This window comes from Limulus polyphemus, unplaced genomic scaffold, assembly GCF_000517525.1.
Source record: "Limulus polyphemus unplaced genomic scaffold, Limulus_polyphemus-2.1.2 Scaffold1266, whole genome shotgun sequence".
Taxonomy (NCBI): Eukaryota; Metazoa; Arthropoda; class Merostomata; order Xiphosura; family Limulidae; genus Limulus; species Limulus polyphemus.
The window spans coordinates 106,081-127,089 of record NW_013666876.1 but is presented as its reverse complement, the minus strand read 5'-3'; the positions used below and the strand labels follow the sequence as shown (position 1 = coordinate 127,089).

Sequence of the window (21,009 nt, the reverse complement as noted above, 5' to 3'; positions counted from 1 at the left end):
AGCCATTTTTAAATTCTTTAGGGCTACCATTTCTTTCTTTTTGAACCATGATTTCAATGAGGTAGGGTGTGTCTTTAGTCTGCTCAAAATTTTATATTTGTTTAGACTAAAATACATGTATGATAAATTATAGTGGAATTCTACGGTATTGATGGAGTAATTTATGATTTTTTAGTTATTCAACCGTATATATAAAAACTTTTAAAAAATTATTTTGTTTCATATCCTCCACGTGCAAAATTTGTAAAAGCTTAGCAACCTACGTCAAGCAGCAACCGAGTATAAAGGTCATAATTAGAAGAAATAGTTGTTTGCTTTACTTCTTTATTTGCTGTTCTATGTTTGAAGAAAAATATGTTTAAGAACTTATTTCAAAATAGCATTAATCTATATACATATACAATGTATAATAATTGAAATCTGACTACAAGATACTAGTCGACTAAAACACAGCCAAGACAAGTTACTTTGTACAGACCAAAGATCAGTTTTATGTTATTTGATACGGCAACATGAGTGCACAGCTGAACGGTCAATATAATAAAAATAATAAATATATATAAATGTATAATGTTATGAGATTTAAGCTATTTAGTCTAAACATTTATGTTTTCGTGTTATAATTTGGTAGTAGTAATTTATTTACTTAGCAACATTTTGAGCACTCTTCTTTTCAAACCAGAAACAAGCCTAATTTCTATATTTTATTATCTTCACATTTTTCTACTTGTATATATATATGTATGCATAATATAAATAACTTACCTGACAAGACTGATGCAACTGTTTCAGTATTTTGGCCAACTTTATATACTCGTATCTGTCAAAGTATAATTTTCCTAATTTTGTGTTTGTCTTGAACCATAGCCTGTCATTTTTAGCATCTTTCAAAGCTTCTAAAGTTGTTTCATAGAATTCCTGAAGTAGTTCCATCTGCAAATAAATTCACAAAAATTAAGACAATGACTGAAAAAATTCAGCATAAAAGATACACATGCTTAGAAGAAAAAAAAACTATTAAAAATAACAATCAAGGGAATTAATTTTGGTTACCAAATTAGCTTTCTTATAAAGCATCATTAACAGTTTCTTTTACAATATTTTAAATGTTAAGCATATTTAGTATCTATAGAATCTGGTTTCCAAACAATTTCTAGTTCTATTAACCATCCTTTAAGAGATTATTTTAAGCTTACATCATCAGATGGCATAGTTAAAATACTTGGAAGATATTGTTAATGTGGAAATTTCTGCTGTCACCTCTTTTGTTCCTTGTATAAAAACATTTAATGACATTGTTTCATGACAGACATTACACGGTTAGTTATAAATATCATACAATTTATTAATGCGAAGCACTTGAAAATACAAGTAGATATTGATGAAATGTGAGGTAGATACATAGTGTGTACAAAAACACACAGAGAAGTTTAATAAAATACTTCACCAATAAAAACTATTGGTAAACATCTTGTAAGATCAATACTTGTCAATGACTTAATCTACAATGATAGTATTTAGTAGAAAATACATTCACCATGGCGATGTAATGTAAAAGGAAAAATGGATACTCCACCATTTTCATAGTATGAATTGTATACTACTGTAATTAAAGAACTTGCCAAGATCTTTACTTGTAATCTTCAAAACCTAGAGATGATGGCTGTGTATTTCAGTAGTTGTTTGTTTATATGTATGAACAATTTGTCTTAGGGAATTGAATTTCAACAACATACATTGAGAATAACATGCAGTACATTAGTGCCTCCAGTATCCTCCCTCCATTACATTGAGAATAATATGCAGTACATTAGTGCCTCCAGTATCCCCCCTCCATTATCTGTGATCCTTGGCTATCCACATTTTTTTGTCCTCCAAATTTTATCAATATAATTGTGCCATTACAACTCTAGACAATAATTTATATGCTTTGGAGAAATTGACGCTCAGTTGTTGTATGATATCCATGGTTTTTGCATGCAGGATCTGATGCGCATTCAAATTGAAACTCAGCCGGTTCAAGCCTAGCCTTGCATCCTTTATTTTTGGCTGTTAAGACAGAAATACAAAATATTTGTAGCTTGGTTAACTTTATCTGATTAGTGATTGAAAACATAGTATACAAAAACACACATTAAAATTTCTTAAACATTTCACTCAACTTCAGTTGTTGTCTGCTGTTCTGTGCTGCACGGCAGGTGTCCTTTAACCACATATGATGACCATAAGATTGCATACGCACCTGTTCTTCTTCTTAGGCAAAGTCATCCTCTTCCCTACAGATAATTGGTATCTTCAGTCTGTTTTAACAAAGGCTTTTTCATAATAATTCCCAAGCATAGATTTGCGCAAATTTTTTACTTAAATTTCACAGACGTTGATAGGGTGCGAATATACTTCCATGTCTATAGCAGAAAAAGTGCCAAAATTTAGGAGCTATTTATGCCTACGTTAGCAATTAAATTCAACTAAAAGGAGAACAGGCAATCAAAAGACGAAGTATTGTAGGAAAAAAAGTAGAATTGGACTCGTGTAACTCAGGAAATTTGGAGAAATCAGTGTGACCAACTGACACTTGGCTTTTATGATTATGATGATTGTGACAACTTATATAATTTTTCATGATAATTCAATTAAACAACAGTAAAAAAATTATAAATTCAAACAAGGAACTTAAACATATTGAGAAATTTTATTTAGATTAAACAATGGGTTAACTAGCGAGATATACTAGTGCTTCAATTATCCACTGTTTCTGTTATCCACAATATTTTGCTTTCCCCAGACCAGCGTGGATAATCGAGGCACTAGTGTATTCAAGAAAGTTTGGATAATGCACATCACACTTCAAAAGATGTCACTGAAGGTGTTCAACATTTTTTCCATCAATCAGCCTTTCAAGTTAATGTTCTAATTATCTGTTCTATGTGTTCTTCGATTGTTACAATACCTTGAACAATGAAACCTCTTTCATTCAGTTCACCTCATATTTTCCAAAGACAAGATGTTAACTGAAAGCAATTTCATTCATAAACATCTATGTATGAAGCTTTGGATGAAGTTTTGAGATGCTAGGACAGATCTTATCAGGTCAAATTTTTCAGGCTGTTCAGACTTATTAGGTAGAAATGTGGCTGTGAGCTTCAGAAGATAGAAACCAAAAAATAAAGCAAAATAGGATTGAGAGCAATGAGATCATGGATGTAGGAGAAAACTCCAGTCAGGATGTACTGTGGCATGATTATAATTGACCAGGAGTTTAAGTTGTGTGAATATGATGTTTATGGTCTTGTTACTGAAAGGGGGGGGTGTCCAAATTTCATTAAAACTTAAACCTTGATCATAGTTGAGAGTAGATTAATGAGTCTTAATGTAGAATGCTTCTTTCAGTTTTCTAGTGTTTCTCAGTGTTGTAAATGCATTCAACTAGGTGAATTTTTGTGGATAAAGAAGTCTGTTGGAATCTTGATGTTCTACAACTCATTGTTTAATAGTTCTATGTAGGCTTTGTAACAAGAACAAGATATTTTGTAGATACTGTTGGTCAATTTATCTCTATTTGACAGATTTTTTATTTTTGTAAGAACACTTCTTGCTGGATTTCAAAAAGAATTTGATGTTGAAGTTTTCAAAATTCTTTTGACTTTATAACTTACTTTTGGGATAAAAGGTAGAACTGTGGGGCTGAATCTGTGGATTTTGAAGTGATTTTTTCTCTTGTGTGATAGGATGAAACCAACTGGAAAACCATTTGATTGAAGGACTATGGGCAAATGTTCTATCTCAGTTGTGAGTTGGTTGCTGTCACAAATCTTCTGGTTAAATTAGAAAAGGAGTACTGGAAGTTGTCTATTTAAATCAGGGTTCAAAGAGCAAGTACACAATGCATAATATAATGTGGCCCAAAAATTGGTTTCAGAACAAAAGGTGAGATCATATGTTAATGAAATATGTTTGGATATGTGTATATGGCTGTCAACAATACTTCAATCATTATAACACACTCATATTTTTACACAGTTACTTATTGTCCAGATGACATTTGACTTACTCACATGATGTTTTTCAGTTAATCATGAAAAAAGAACATTTCTCAAAAACGTGTTTAAAATTTGCTGCTTGAGGTTTATAGCATACATTTTTGGGTCAAGTGTAGATATACAAGATAAATGAAAACAAATACTTTGTATATGTCATAGCTCATAGCTCCTAAATTTTTAAAAGCCATTCTTTTAGCTTTTCATTTTATGCCACATGTTAGAGAAATGAAAACTATATTAAAACTTACCGTAAGCTTCCAGACTTTAGAGAAAATAAAGGGTTGAAGTAAGTGAATATTATGCATTTTTTAAGGTTTTCATATGTGTGTATTTCAAAAAATCAGGCCTTTTTTTATATAAAGAGACTTTCAAAGTTTGGGAAATTTCATGAAAATCTTACACCAAGAACTTCGCTAGAAATAATTTTTTGCACTATCCACACATTCCTGTTCAGTATTTCTTAGAGCACTAAGTGATCACTGAACTATACCTGTTTGGAAGTTGAAATGTAATCTAAAATTGAGTATTTCTTAGAGCACTAAGTGATCACTGAACTATACCTGTTTGGAAGTTGAAACGTAAACTAAAATTGAGTATTTCTTAGAGCACTAAGTTATCACTGAACTATACCTGTTTGGAAGTTGAAATGTAATCTAAAATTGAGTTTATTGATTTTTCTGAATAATTTCTTGTTACGGCACTCTTGATGTACGTTAAGAGCTGCTTGTATCGGGACATCATCTCTTCAAAGTTACCCTGCAAAAAATATTTTGCATTGTTACATCAATCTACATGCTTCATTCCTTGTATAAATCTGTAAACAAGATAAATGTTATGATTTAAAAGATGCCATATTGCAGTTATCAAATACAAGAAATATGCAGTTGTTCATATGTTGCTGCATGATATAAAAAAGTCATGAAATTAATCTTAAAATAAAACTCATGAGACAGCACCTATTGTAAGTTAAAAGCTTTTAAGAAGCTTCAACACATCTTCAATGGCTTGTCCTTTTTACAAATTAAGTTACCCATACTTTAACCTATTGTCACTACCATTTACATAGGTGGTCCAGAGGAATATACATTCAGGATGTCTTTCCATCTTTGAAATTAAATCTTAAAAATTAAACAACTGCAAACAATTAAAGGGTGACGACTTTATTGTTAAATATTTTTCAAACAAATGAATGTCAAACCCAATGAATACAATGTTCTTGAACTACTGTTGCTTCTTTTGCCACACTAGTAGCACCTTGCTGCTGTAACTCCTGTGAATCATGCTCAGCCATTTCCATTGCAATAGTTTTTTCTAAAGCATGCTTGTAAAAAAAATCCATTTCAGACAACAATTTCCTTTGAATAATTTGTGATGAAAGACCACACACAAATCTATCTCAAAATGCTTCGTTTAAAAAACCACCAAACTCACAATCTTTCGATCATTTTCTCACTTCAGCACTAAATGTCAATACATTTTTCAGCTATGACAAGCAGTTTAGGAGTGAGATGAGCCTTTGACATAGCTGTTAGGTTGGCATATGATTTAACTGACGGCTTCACTGGCGATAACAAATTTTTCAATAGTGCATACATTTTGGCACCAATAACACTCAAAAACTGCTACATGTTTGGCTTCAGCAATGTCATTGGCCTTGAAATACTGTTGTGTGCATTCTTCATAAGATTCAAAATTTTCTTTCGCCACATAAAACTTGTCAATTTTGCCAAAAGTAGCCATGGCAGGCAATGGGCCCATTATGGATGCTCGTCACCAGTTTGTTGTATACTAGATGGTACTCGGCTACATTTATTAGAGTAACAGGCATTTATACAACATAACCAATTTACAGTCGGATTCCTATATTAGAATACATATTTTATAATTAACACTTATAACATTAAGACCTATATATTATATTTCAAAAACCACAAGACCAAACTTACAAACAATTTAACTTTACTTTAACATTGTTTTTATTATATTTGATTATCTCAGTATCTTCACAGGTATATTACCATAAATGTAATAAAAATAGTTCTAAAGTATTAAATAAGGATGAATAACCAGAGGGGAATGTCATTAATAGATGGCCTGAAATTCTATTAATTTAGATATGAATTTGATCACGTGATTTTTGTATATATATAGGTCTTAACATGTGCAAATATTGCACTCCTAATGATGATGCAGTAACACATTAAAATATGTTGTGCATGCAAAACTGTTCCCAGTCTCACAGTATTTTATGTAAAACAAAATTTTTTATTATATTTTGAGATCAGGGACAATTTAATTTTTAAATATTTATTGTGCACTGTTCAATGGTGGCTATATTTCTTTAATATATCTGTGTTATTACTAAGCATACTTTCATGACATTTGGCATGCTTTTCGTAAACATTAAACATATGTTGTACACAAAAAAAATCAGGTTTTCTGATAAATTACTTGTAAGATAGATTTTTCTGTGAACTAACAAAATCTTTACTGAACTCAGTCTAAGTGATATGTCAATGAAAGGTGATTTTCATGCTAAGAAAAAAATAATCCTGATCATCTTATAGTCTTCATATTTCATTTGCATAACCTTAAACCTCTTAAATGAATATCAAAAATTTTTGTGGTAAAATGTTTTACTTTATCTCTTACTTTCTTTTGCCCTAACACCAACAGCATATTTGTTTCTTGGGCCTATAGAGAAATCACCAATGTATAGTTGAAATACATCAAATAAATTGAATATTAACCTTTTTCCATTGAACTGACTGCAGTATTGATCAAAAGTACTTAACAGTTTTAACTGTTAATCATTTCATACCTGTTTTCTTTATGGTTTATTGCAGTACTTTGTACCCACTGGAGAAGTAAACCTTGCATCACAAAGCAATAAATCACAGTGGAAGTCACAGCAGACCATAACATAAACAGAATGTAATCCTATGACAAGCATGTCCATTACCTAGAGCTTACAAAATTTTACACATAATATTTTACTCAAGTTTTCTTCGGCTAAGCTGAGTTTATGATTTTTACATCAGTTACTTTTGTTAAAAAATATAACTATAAATAAAAACTTACATAAAAAAAGAATTCCATAAGCCTTGTTGAACCTCAAAAATTTGGGCATTTCCAAAAATAATTCATTTACTTTTCAAATATGTATCTTAGAACACAAAAGACATATCAAAGTAACTAAACTAGAATGTCTTAAAACTACTACAATGTAGCTGATTTTTTAAGTAAGCAGTTGGTTAAAAAAAATTCTGTTAGTCATTCAGAGCATTATTATGATCACAACAAATGAAGAAATTCCTATAGACTGAATATTTTGCTGCCACAACTGAAAAGACTGTACTATAATTCACATACAAGAGAATATACTCTAGCTATTAGTTACAAACATGTCCATCAGTCATGTAAACTTGATTAGCAAACAATCTCAAATCAAAGTCAAAGAGAGATGGGGTACACCTCTGATGGGTTCGACAAATTTATTGATATCTCGGCAAATCATGAAAATAGGAGGTGCAGAATTTAGATCTTTACTTGTGATTATGTATAGTTTGTGTTTGGAATTGCAGCAGCCTATTTTTGAAGTTGGAAAATTTTGAGTTGGAGTTCAGATGCATCCCATGACACAGAAAAAATGAAGAATTAGAATTTTTTTAAATATTCCTTTTACAAATTACGTTAAAACACAGATAATACTAAACTTTGAATTATGTTTTTATGTCAAATTTATTGACATAAATTAATAATAAAATTGTTTGATTAAGTTTTGAACATAACACTGTAAAGGTTGTGATATGCACAAATATGTGACACCTCCATATGCATAGGGTTAAGGTCCACCGTACTGGACTATGCAAATAAAAAGGACTGGATTGATTTTGCTAGAAATGACTGAAATTTGTGAACCAAAATAGCCAAATGTTTTGGGTTCTTGGTAAAAAAAAAAATAAAGAAAAGCTGCTCACTGATATTTTCTGTAAGCCTCTTAGTCTGAATGTTCATTTGATATGAATACATACAAGTTACTTTTGTCAATAGAAGAGAGCTTCTTATTAGTGGAGATATTAATTTATAGAGAAATTGACCCGGATAAGACACAAGCTAATGCTGAAAAATGTATTTCAATTAGAGGAGTTGTTTTGTGAACAAGAGTGCACAAGATTCTAATATGGCAGTTTAAAACTGCCATATTCTACCTTTTCATAATTAGAAAATAATACATCTTTATCCAGATATATTCAAGAGTTTATTTTAAATTTTCAAAAAGATGTTTTTCATTTATTAAAATACTTGTGAACAGAATAAAATTAATTATAAACTTGCATAAATCTCAACTCATGCTAATGTCATGAAAATAACTAATTGAAATTAGTGTTTCTAATTAAAGTGTAACCTCATTAATCCAAATGTATTTCCAATGAAGTAATTTTTTCCAATTATTGAAAAATCTGGATAAATGAATCAGTCACTATTAAATAGCATGCATTATTGATTGATAAATGTAAGAATGGGGATGCAACTGTTAAACAAAAACCAACATTACGTTCAATAAATTTAGTTTGTTGTCTTTTATGTTGTCAATAATTATAGAAGTTACAGAATCAAAGTGGTATGTCATTATGTTAATGTGAATTATAATTTTGATCAAACCAATAACTATGTTACAGAATACAAATTACATGTATTGCTTTCTTGCATGAACAAAAATCACATTCTAATGATGCTGATATTTCTGTGCATCTTCATTTGGAGCACTCTAGCATACATCATTCTGATGATCTCTTGATATCTGTTATAGTTTATACATACATGCCTACTGTAAAGGTTATTTTCAGAAGAATTGCCATAATTCGGTATTGTGAGTGAACAACTTTCTCAGAAATCATAAACCATTACACATTAGAGTGTAGGTTTTTTGTGGTCAGTAATGTTTCCTCTTCTGATCTCCCCTAACTTGAGTCTTGTGGAATCAGGTTGTGTACTGAATCATGTATCCATAGGAAATGCATTGGTATAAGAAATAGCAGTTTGGATTCAGAATGTGAATATAGATATTACTGATTAAATTATCTATTGTGAGACTTCTGCAGGTGAGAAATCATCCAGATTGTAGATATATGGATTAACAAGGGTTCAGTAAATTAGTGTTTCAGGTTATTCCAACTATACAAGTACTCATGATATTGCCATTATGATTTTCAATTGATTCAGTTTTTTTTTCAAATTAACTGATTACTGTCACATATAATAGAAATAATGATTTATTATTAGTACATTATAAGATATAAGAGATAATAAAAACTAATGAAAATTAGAGTTTCTCATTATTACTACATTTGAGTTTCCAACTTCCCAAATAACCGAAACATTGACATTATCATTATTTTGTGATTAATTCAAATTTGTTTGGCTTTGGGCCTGCATAGCCTGGTGGTTAAGAGGGGGTTGTTTCGCAATTCAAGAGTCTCAGGTTAAGTTCCCATTGCCACCTAACATTCCTTCCTAATCAGTTACAGGACATTATATTTGTTTAATTGTTTTTAAGTTAAGGCAAACTTCTAAGACTACCTGCCATCATCTCTAGACTAGAGGGAAGACATTGACTGGTAGCACCCACTTCCAACTCTTGAGCCACCTTAGTATTAAATAAAGCATAAACTTATTGGTTTTTTCATTTTATATTATGTTTATAATTGCATAACTAGATTCTTTAATGTCTGATAAGGTGTGAAATTCCTGTTATTACAACTGTATTCTTTAGTATTAAATGAAGTATATTTTTTCTACATTGTGTGTGTGTGTGTGTTATATATAATACACCACCTCTTACTTTCTTGAACTTGTGTTCGGGTGGAAGCTGTGATGGCCACTGGCATGTCTCAAACCCGTAACTCTCTGATCAGAGAAAGAACACTTGTGAAGCAGTATTCTTTATTAACTTAGCTATGCTAGCCTTTCAACCATATAATAAATTACAAATGTAAATGTACTAACTGATTTTCAAAAAATCATAATAAAATAAATTTTTGCATATATTAATCATTTTAAGGTAACCAAAACAAAAACATAACATATAGATTTGCTTTTACATCATATTTATATTGTATAAAAAATTATAAAAGCATATCCAATGATTGATTATGTATAAATATACTGTGACTGCAATAGTTTTAATAAGGTTTATGAAAAAAAAAAGTTTTTTGTAGAAATTCAACTGACCCTGAAAGACTACAACCCTACAAGTTTTATGCCCTTTTTTTCCAAAAAATATCCAAATAATATAACCGGATGTTTGTCAGTAAGTGACATTTTAACCCATTATTTGTATAAAAAAGTTCTGTAATGAACCTATCCACAAAATATAACTTTGAGAAAGTTAAAGAAAGTCCACATTGTCATCATCATAAATATATATATATATTAAAATAAATTATAAGATAGTTGTGTTTTTATTCTTTCATTATTATTCAAATTTTTTTTAACAAGTCTAATTGGATAACTTATTATATGCATCTTACCAGTATTTTTGTATAAATTTAATTTTTTTTCCAGCAATGCTTCTTTCAATTTATTGAGAAAACTATACTAATATCCCCAGTGTCTCTAATATGATGCATTAATAAGCAATGACTTACTTGTTCAGAGAAATAGCTTAATACAAAGGTGTTTATATGCCTCTCTACCCATGCTTTCATTTGTTATGATAACGGAAGTGTTCTCTTGTTCATTTTAAAAATCTTGCAAATAGCCAAATACTTTCTTTGTGTGTGAAGTTATCAAACTACTTTGTGGAAAAGTTTTAGAGTGTCATATTTAAAATAAACTTCTAAAATGCTCACACTGTTACGCAGATGGTGCAATATCTGGAAATGACATTTTATTTAGGGACATTTTGGAATATTGGGAGTTTTTATTTTGTACAGTATCAACTTATTCAATTCTGTTGCCTATGGAAAGTTTGTGGTTTATTTTATTTTGTAGATGATATTCACATATTACAAGTAAATAATTGTATATCCAAATCAAAAGTAATTTTCTTTCATTACAACTTAAGAGTTTACAAGTCAACAATGCCTACATGTTCCTCTGAAACAGAAAAAAATAACATCTTGCAATCTTTATACTATTCATTCAGTTAAGTTATTTTGAAAATTATTATTTTATTAATTTGAATATTGATGTATACAATGTATAGTGTGTGTGTTAATGAAAGATATTTTTATAAAAATGTATTAAATATTTTCATGAAGAGATTTGGCATAGTCAATATAAATCAAATAAAATTACTATTTTTACTAGTGCATTTTAACTGAAAGTTTACTTGGGAAACTGTATATAGAAACAAGAACTATAACCCCAAAGGCCTTATGGCAAGTAAATATGATACAAGGGGTAAACAAAATGCACATTTGCTAAAAGAGCACATATCAAACTAAAAATAAAACTGAAATCACCTTAATTCTTGTTTTGATAAAATACAAGAATTACATTTTCTATTTGATAACAGTATGCTACAGCACTGTGTTAATGTTTAATTAAAAAAAAAGAAAAATCCTACCTGCCTACCCCTTATTGTTTCTTGCAATGTTACCTAATATAAATAACGTGATAAAGATGTGTGGAATCATAATTTTACTGATTCTAAATAACGAATTGTTGACTCACCTTGCACTAGAATATTGTTGTATACAAAATAATAACAAACTTTATACCAATGATAATCTTATTCTCCTCTACCTCTAACAAGTGGCATGTGCTGTTAAGTTTATCATCCCTTTGTACAGTGAAGACACACCTAAAGTATCCAAATACTTGTTTGCCTAAGTGAAGTTGTGTATATTTGTTCATCACCAGCACTAATCACTTCAGGATATTTGTGTTCATATAAAATTGTACACTTGATCCTCCCAAGGACTAAGCATATGTAACTTATGTTAACTATTATTTCCTAGTAATACCAATTTCATGAAGTACAACAGTGCTCTTATACGGGTAGATACTTCAATATCTACCCTAAACAAACCTCAAGTAAAATTAAAAAAAAAAATCACAACTAGTTTTGGCCATACACATATATCAGGTGTCAGTGAATTGACGACATCTGTTATGATTGGAAAGAAAATTATTTTTCAAAACATATTCAAGAATACATACAATTTGACCAACAACAGTAATATGTATAGAAAGATTTATTAGAGCTTGTTAGATGTAGTACTTATTGAAATATATTTTAAATTTATAAAAAAATATTTATTGTAAAACATCTCTGGCAATTATTTTTTTTTCATGGTCGACACCCTTTCATGATGTCACAGCACAACACCGTGAAGTCATCTCGACATTAGAGATTCACTAAGTACAGAATCTTCAAATGGCCAAACATGTTTTTTTCAAAATGCTTAATGGTGATTGGCAGCAGAAACACTGGAATGTCTATCATGTTAAAGACATTTTCAAAATGTCTTCAAAGGAAAAAAAACTAGAACAGGGAGATTCAATTATTAATAGTAAAGTGCTCTGACTATAACTTCTACACGTTTAATTAATTTCAAACAAGTACTTACCTCTGAAACAGCTATAAACTCAGTTTAAATAAGATTTGATAAGCAAGAATTATACTTTTCAAGTAACAGAGGAGTAAATGAAAATAGTTTGAGCATCAATTCATGGTTTAATGGGAAAGTTTCTGTTCAGAGGTCCTACAGCATTGACCAAAGGCATTCAGTGGGAAGTTCTGAACACTTAGGAACAAATTAAAGTGCTAGGAATTTTTGTATAGTTTCTTTATGAGTTATGTTTGTTCAGAAAAGTGCTTGTACATTAGATTATTTCAGCTTGATAAGTTTAGTTAGGATTAGCAAGTACAGTAGGTGATGACAAAATATTCTGATGATACAAATCCTTATTTATGAATTATTTTGTGTTTATGTATTAAAACAATGTACATAAATAAATTGGCTATTTAATTATTTCTAATAGAAATCATGATATATATTAAATAAAAACATTATTACAAGTAACAGTAAAATGTTTTATTTATTTAACTTACATGAGAGAAATGTGCAGATCACTGCATATTTTAGAAACAAACAAAATGGCAACAATCTTGACACCCTATTTTCTCTGAAGTATAGAAGTGTAAGTGTACAAACTTGTTAAGATTTTTGTCAGTCTTCTTAAGTCTGATCCAAGAAGTGGAAAGAAAAGTTTGGAAATATAAATTTAGGTATTAGAAGTGACTTAAGATTTTTCATGCGTGTGATGTTGTTGTAATTCTCTACACGTATCACCAGAGCTTTACTTTTAAGCCTTTTGATTAGCATGAAAGAATGATGAAGAACAATTGTTTTAAATGTCATATCAAACTTTACTTTTTAAAACAATATGTTGCATAAAACAGCTTTTCTAACCAACGTGTAATACTTTGATGTTTTGTAAAAAGTGTTAGTATGCAGAAATCTAAAATGTTGAGTGCCAAATTATTCTTCAAAATGGATAAATTACACAGATGTTTAAACTGTGTAATGCACTTACCAATTTAAAATTAATTTTAATCATCTGCTTTAATGCTTTGAAACCCCACTCTCCTTTGTCATCACCTTCCAAATCTAGAACCTGTAAGATTTTAAAGTAATTTCCATTTCACATTTTCTCACCTGCTCTTTAAAGTCTCTTCTTTGAACTAGTACAGTAGTAGGGGAAAGTTAAAAATCTAATTATTTAAAAAAAACACAAAATATACCATATATATTTTATTAAAAATTTAAATTGCAAATAAATTAGTCACATATTGATTCACTGCTTAAGATACTACCAGCCAGATTGCCAAAAATACTTTAGCAGCTTTTAGTTAAACGGTTGTAAAAAACATCTGATGCTTACAAAAACATTATTAAGCATAACATGACACACTAGCATAATCAACATTTCTAAGTTTTAGGTCATGTATAAATATTCATAACACTATTCATTCCAACATCTAATATATTTTCTAAGTTAAATCTGCTTAAAATGGAGTAATAGTTATATATCACTGATAGTGTAAAAAATGAATTTCTAAATATTTGTTTGAAATAGTTTTATTTTCTCTTTCTCAAGGTTGATTTCATAGATAACTTTCATGCAACAAACCTTCTGGAAACTTGATATAGCAGAATTAGGATTTTCTTCTTTTAACGCTTTAGAATTATAGTACTGGTTCTCCAAGTCCACATCAGGCTCTGAATTACTATCTTCTGAATATTCCTAAAAATTTGAAGTAAACAGTTTTATATAAATTACAGATTTTAGTGGGGAAAAGAAAAATTTACAACAAATTTAGCAATATATAGTTATATAAATTTGATGTTAAAATTTGGTTATCAGTTACCAATGTGATGTGAGAATATATTATTTGATACTGGTGTGAAAATATTAGTTTGCTAAACTGGTTTTCTTAGTTTTATGTAAACAAAAAATAAAATTAGTAAAATCTCAAAAACTTGAACACCTGTCTCCTTAAAGATACTTATTTTAAACGTTTACCTACTTATACCAATTTTTTTCATTTTTATCAGAAGACACACTGGAATGAGAGCAATCAGACATGACTTTATTTTTCTTTAAGTTCATTTTAACACACAGATTTAATATGAAAATCTGGTGTCACAATTACATTAAACAAAAATACCTCTAATGTCACAGCTTTAGAAGTTTATCTTTATAATCAAGTAGAAATTATATAGAAATTCATAAAACTGAGTTCTCAGATTGGAGCTCTATATTAATTGACTATTAATGTACATTTAAACATTAAAAAACTGTAAGAACTACTACTTATCTCATTCCAAGATTTTTAATCTTCCACCACTAGGGTTTTCAGATGTACAACCAATAGTGTATTGATGAATGACATTACATTGATAGATACTACAAATAACACTATCTAATAGATTATGAAAAACTTTACACAGTGAAAAAAAATAATAGCATTATTATGCATAGCGAGTATATACCTCATCTCTTATAAATTCGATATCAGAGACAATATATTTAATACTTACCTAGTAGTGTATGTAACAATACTTTATTTAAAATTGAAGAAACAATTAAACTAACACTCAAACTATTTTTATGTGTTTTAGTTATTAGAGCACATGCAACTGTTGAAAAAGCAACAGGTTGGCAGGACCCAATATTATAAAATTTCTTGGTAACTGGTTTTTTAACTGACCTAGAGCCGTAGGGTCTAATAACTATCCACCTCCTCTCTAGGAAAAGTTAAAAGATCAAGGATCTAAAGCCAAAATTAATTATTTTAAAAGCTGTGCTGCTTCACCAATTACTATATTTTTCTTGGAAATATTCTTAAGGTTGAAAGTTCATAAACATTTAAGTAATTTTTATGGTAGAAAAAAGAAAAATATATTTATTTGCACACTCTAAACACGTGGACATATGAACATGATTTTTCAAACATGTTCCTGCACACCTACTCCCATGAAAAATTAAACCCACCCTTTATTTTTCAGGAAATCATCAACTCCCCTCTTATATTCTTGATAAATGCTAGCATCCAATACTCCTGACAGCAACTCATTCTATAATCCAATCACCCTGTTAGAAAAATAAAACTGTCTTAATTGGAGCTTACTCTGTCTTCTAAATCCTAAACTTGTATCCTCTCATTCAATTTCTGAAAAAGTCAACATAAAAAAATCCGAAAATTTATCCTATTGATCTCTGATTCCTTAGATAACCTTGTAAACTTCATTAAGATGACCTCTTACCGTTATTTTCTCAAGAAAATACAAGTTAAGCGATCTTAGTCTATTCCCATAATATATAAAAATTCCATCCCTGGATTTATCCTAGTAGCCCTTCTATGAAATTAGTTATTTAACAAATGTTCTAACTATTAGGAAGTACTATAACTACTAACAGTTTGTTAAATCTTTAATATGCATTTCAATTCTCAGCACTATAGCTACTACAAAAGGTTTAGTAATTGCTTAGCACACAATTTAACTCACAGTAATAATAATCTTGTTAATTATCTATTGGGACTAACAAATAACTCTGAAGTATAAATAACATTACTGAACTGGTGATGAATGGTGTGCCCTAGTGGTGAACAGGTGGATAAAGTACACTGAAGGTGACTTATAGGTGTCACCATTGATTGGTACATTCTTAAAGGTTTTCTTTAAAAGTTTCCTAGTTTGAAAAATAAAGTAAACAGACAGGCACAAGGCTAAGGAAAAATTCTGTTCAATAAAGGCATTATTGGAATTATGTTGAAATACACCCTTGCAGTTTTACAAGTACTTTCAGGGTCACTGTCCATTACAATTTACATAAGTGCAAGAATTTAAAAAAAAAGTGTTAAATTGTTTAATCATTTCAGTAAGTTTCCACCTGCTGATTTCACTTGAGCATTATAGTAGCAATAAGATATATAGATCTAAGCTTTCATCACCAAGCAAATGTTTCAATTTTCACATTAATACAAAATATAAAAAATTTAAAAATCCTACAGATACATACATATATCAATTTTTATCAGTGTCCAAAGCTACCATTTCACTACTAACATAACATAATGTTTTGGGACAACAAGGGGCCTATTGGGCCGTCTTGGCTGTCCCATCCTCTAAACTATTAAATAGATAAATTTGAAGAACAAAATCTTAAAGCCAGCCCTTATCATTCATATATTTATCAAACTTTCACTTAAACTCACTTAAATTTATTGCCTCCACAACATTCAAAGACAATCCATTCCAAAGGCCAACCACCCAGAAAAATAAAACTGTCTTAGCTGAAGAGACTCCTACCCTGCCAAAATTTATATTTGTGTCCTTTAACCCTACTATTCTCACTCCTAAATATGAAAAAAGATGATGCATCAATATCATCAATTCCTTTTAAAATCTTAAACACATCAACCAGATCCTCCCTAAATCTTCTTTTTACAAGAGAAAACAATTTGAGAGATTTCAGCCTCTCCTCATATAACAACCCTTCCATCCCAGGCACCATACTAGTAACCCTTTCCAACAATTTAATGTCCTTCCTAAGGTATGGAGCCCAAGACTGCACACAATACTTTAAATGTGGCCCAACCAACAACCTATACAATGCAATTATAACCTCCTTAGACTTGTGTTCAATATATCTGTAGATACAACCTAAAATCCTATTTGCCCTACCACTAGCAACAGCACACTGCTTGCATGGCTTAAGAGACTAATCAACCATTACACCAATATTTTTCTTTCAGGACACTGTTAAGGTTATTCCCACCCAAATTATACTTATAATTCAAATTATGATACCCAGCATGCATTATCTTGCATTTTTTATAATTAAAATACATTTGCCATTTATTTGCCCAACTCACTAAATGATCTAAATCCTTTGTAAATCAGCATCTTCTTCACAGCTAGCAACACCCAAGACCTTAATATCATCTGCAAATTTAAGTAATTTATTGACCATTCCTTCATCTATGTCAATGATGTAAATCAAAAAGAGCAAAGGTTCTAAGACTGAGCCTTGAGGTACTCTGCTTATAACATTAATCCAGTTTGACTGAACTCCATTTATAACTCTCTGCTTTCTTCCATCCAGCCACTCTTCTATCCAATTAGCTAACTTGTCCACCAAACTTAAAGAGAATTTTTTTACAAGCCTTTTATGTGGCACCTTTTCAAATGCTTTCTGAAAATCTAGGTACACCAAATCTACACTTGTACCCTCATCTACATAAGTAGTAACCTTTTCAGAGAATGTCAAAAGATTTGTAAGGCAAGATTTTCCCTTAGCAAAACCATGTTGACTATCCAATAAAATTCTAAAGCTTGTTAAAAGGCTTTGCAAAGCATCTTTATCAGACTTTCTAGAACTTTTCCCACAACTGATGTAAAACTAATGGGCCTATAATTACTGGGACAATTTTTATCACCTCCCTTGAAAAGAAAAGTGACATTAGCTAACTTTGAATCTTCTGGTACCTGCCCACTATTCAAGGACTTAGAAAAAAATAGTAGCACATATCTAATCCTTAACTTCCTTCAAAACCCTTGAGGAAATATTATCTGGCCTAGGTGCCTTATCATTCTTTAAAATTCCCAATGTTTCCTTAACAAGCTCAGAATTAATGCAGTCATCTTATTTGATCTCCTTTCCATCTATCAACTGTTCAAGATGTGGAATACAGAATTAAATCTTCATTAGTTTCTACACACAGCTTTTAAATACCTCGTTACAAAATGAAATTATTTGCCATTAGCACAACTCTCACAGGAAAGCAATACTTTAAGCTCAAGCAAAAAGTATCATTTTTCTTGCCAAGCATTTTATATTTCATAAAAATCTTAAGTAACCATTTTAGTTTCACCCTGAAAAAATAAGTATCACATGCAGTATGACTTTTACTACCCTTTACTTTTTATTGCTAAAAAATGTAGGCTTTATTGTCTTAGCATAGGCATCTTTCTAGAGAACTGTAGACTATATTCTATCATGGATGTCTTTTGGGAGGGGGCTCAAATGGCATTTCTGTGAAACATTTCTAGTCAGGTTTTCTTTGTCCCATACCCAAACCTTTTGTGAAACTAAAATCATGCTCTTGCACTGTACTATTACTATTAGTAGTATATATAGTAGTAGTTTCTCCCACGCAATAACCTTTCTTACGTTATTCCTTCTACTAGTTGCAGTGGTAACTACAGTTAAAGAAAGGTGGGTTTCTCATAATACTCTTCTACATTTAACACATATATTTGCAAATATATGTGCACAAATGGTAAAAAATTGCTTTTTTTCTATACAAAAATATATATTTCTCTTTCTAAATTCTAGTAACTCTTTGGAGTATAAAAACATGTAGATTTACAATTACATGTAATCCTTCTGTTATGCAAGAATTATTCATTCTGCAGACAAACTACGCATATTTACTACTACATATTTTATATACAAAAATAATTCCACTACAATTGAAAACTTCAAACCAGTTTTCACCGGTCAATTTAGCTCTCGTAAAAAATAAACGTGTGATCTCGTCATTTTACTAAGCCTAATCCTCCTTGTTATGTACGTGAAAAAAATGTTTTTCTAACATTACAGCAGTAATGCTACTAATTCACGAAAAACAATTTTCATATTACCAAGTCATAGTCTTCCTCATCGTCACACATAAAATCATCCTCTGCGTCTGACATTTTCTGAGAAAAAAATAATAATGATAATAATACGAATTAACGAGCCTTCAGATTAAAAACATATACCACCGAGTAGCAACCTGAAACATCTCTCCTTACGCCATCTGTTTATCAAGTTTTGTTAATGTTTAGTAAATCTGTAAGTTTTGAACAATAATAGTAGAAATAAAGAAAAACAAAAAGGTAAATCAAATATTAAAGATACAACAACAGTATAAAATAAGAAAGTATTTAACATGTATGGTTGCAAAAAAAATTTTACAATTCTTTAAAAGCAAAGCATTTGAGGTAAAATAAAATAAAGTCCATAAAAAGAATGTAAGACAAATCTTTAAAATAATAATAATACATACATAAAAGTAAAAAACAACTAACTAACTAAATAAGTATACAGAGATACATTACAAAATACATAATATATACAACTTTAACCAGGATAGTTACAAGGCAGTTATCCATTGACTAGTCACAGAGGTCGCTCTGACGGTACAATGCAAGTAGCTGAAACTGACATGAGTAGTTTTTAAACAGCTAAACTGAAACATCTTGATTATCGTAAGGAACCAAAACCAGAGTTAGAAAAAAAGTGCAATGTCTGCCCATGGGAGAAGGAAACCCCACTTGAAAAGGGAAATCAGTTGAAGGAAATTATGACAGAACAGCGGTTGGACAGCAGTAAGTCTACGAACTTACAATGCTAAAAACCAGGGGTTCGATTCCCCACGGTGGACATAGCAGGTAGCTCATTGTGGAATTGCTATAAAACAAACAAACAAAAGAGAAGCAGAAAAATAGTGCTCAGTTCAAAAAGCAAGTCCACCAGTATTTGTTCAATGAAAATGAAATACACATTCTTAAACGGAATTCCTTTGCAAAATAGCAGGGTAATCAAACATCAACCTCAAAGAAAGATCATTTCAAACACTTGCAGAGAAGTGTACAGATGAAACTACGTAGGATACAGAATGACTGGTATACTAGGAAAGTGCATGAGGTCGAACTCTGTGCAGAACCAAAAATCTAAAGAGTTCTTTTATGTCTTGAAAGTCATATATGGATCATCAAGGTCATGTATCAAATCATTATTATCATCACATGTTACCATGCTTGTCAGAGACAAGATAGATATCACTCAACATTGGGCAGAACATTTCCGCAGTCTACTCAGCAGATTATCTTCAGTAGACCTAAAAAACCTTGATCAAGTTCCTCAACAGCCTTTCAAAAAGGACCTAAACTGGATTCCTGCTATAGAAGTACTCAAGACAACTAGCAGCCAGATAAACATTGAAAAAGTTTCTAGTAAGAGTGGGATTATGGCTGAGATCTATAAAGCTGCCAGCCTCAAAACAATTGAGATTTTTTACAACATGTTATTCAGTGTTATGGGAAGTAGAGATGATGCCAAAAGGCATTAAGAAATGTCACTATTATTCCACTCTTTAAGAATAATCGCAGTAAGGCTGACTGTGGCAACTATTAGAGCACCTCCTTTCTCTCCATCGCAAGTAAAATATTGGCGTGCATAGTTCTAAAGCAGCTTATCTCGAATATATCAGAAAACGTATATACCGAAGCTCAATGTGGCTTGCAATCTACATGTAGCATGATTTTTATAGTGAGGCAAGTAGAGGAAAAATGCAGAGAGCAGAACAAGAACTTGTATGTCAACTTCACTGATCTTACAATGGCCTTTGATACATTTAACAAGGAAAGCTTCTAAATAATCCTCAGAAAAAAGTCTGTAA

At 30.5% G+C, this 21,009-nt stretch overlaps 1 protein-coding gene across 1 annotated transcript in view; it reads right to left on the bottom strand.

Annotated features, from left to right (window-relative positions):
* Nucleotides 1-19,346, bottom strand: part of LOC106462844 (COP9 signalosome complex subunit 2-like) — an 82,234-nt gene extending 62,888 nt beyond the window's left edge. Inside the window, exons 1-6 of the mRNA XM_022390239.1 lie at nucleotides 19,208-19,346; nucleotides 14,187-14,300; nucleotides 13,590-13,670; nucleotides 4,671-4,796; nucleotides 3,657-3,815; nucleotides 766-933 (exon numbers count right to left, since the gene is read on the bottom strand). Coding sequence (XP_022245947.1) covers nucleotides 766-933; nucleotides 3,657-3,815; nucleotides 4,671-4,796; nucleotides 13,590-13,670; nucleotides 14,187-14,300; nucleotides 19,208-19,261 — 702 coding nt within the window. The 5' untranslated portion in view covers nucleotides 19,262-19,346. The remainder of the gene's footprint in view (nucleotides 1-765; nucleotides 934-3,656; nucleotides 3,816-4,670; nucleotides 4,797-13,589; nucleotides 13,671-14,186; nucleotides 14,301-19,207) is intronic.
* Nucleotides 19,347-21,009: the final 1,663 nt, after the last annotated feature.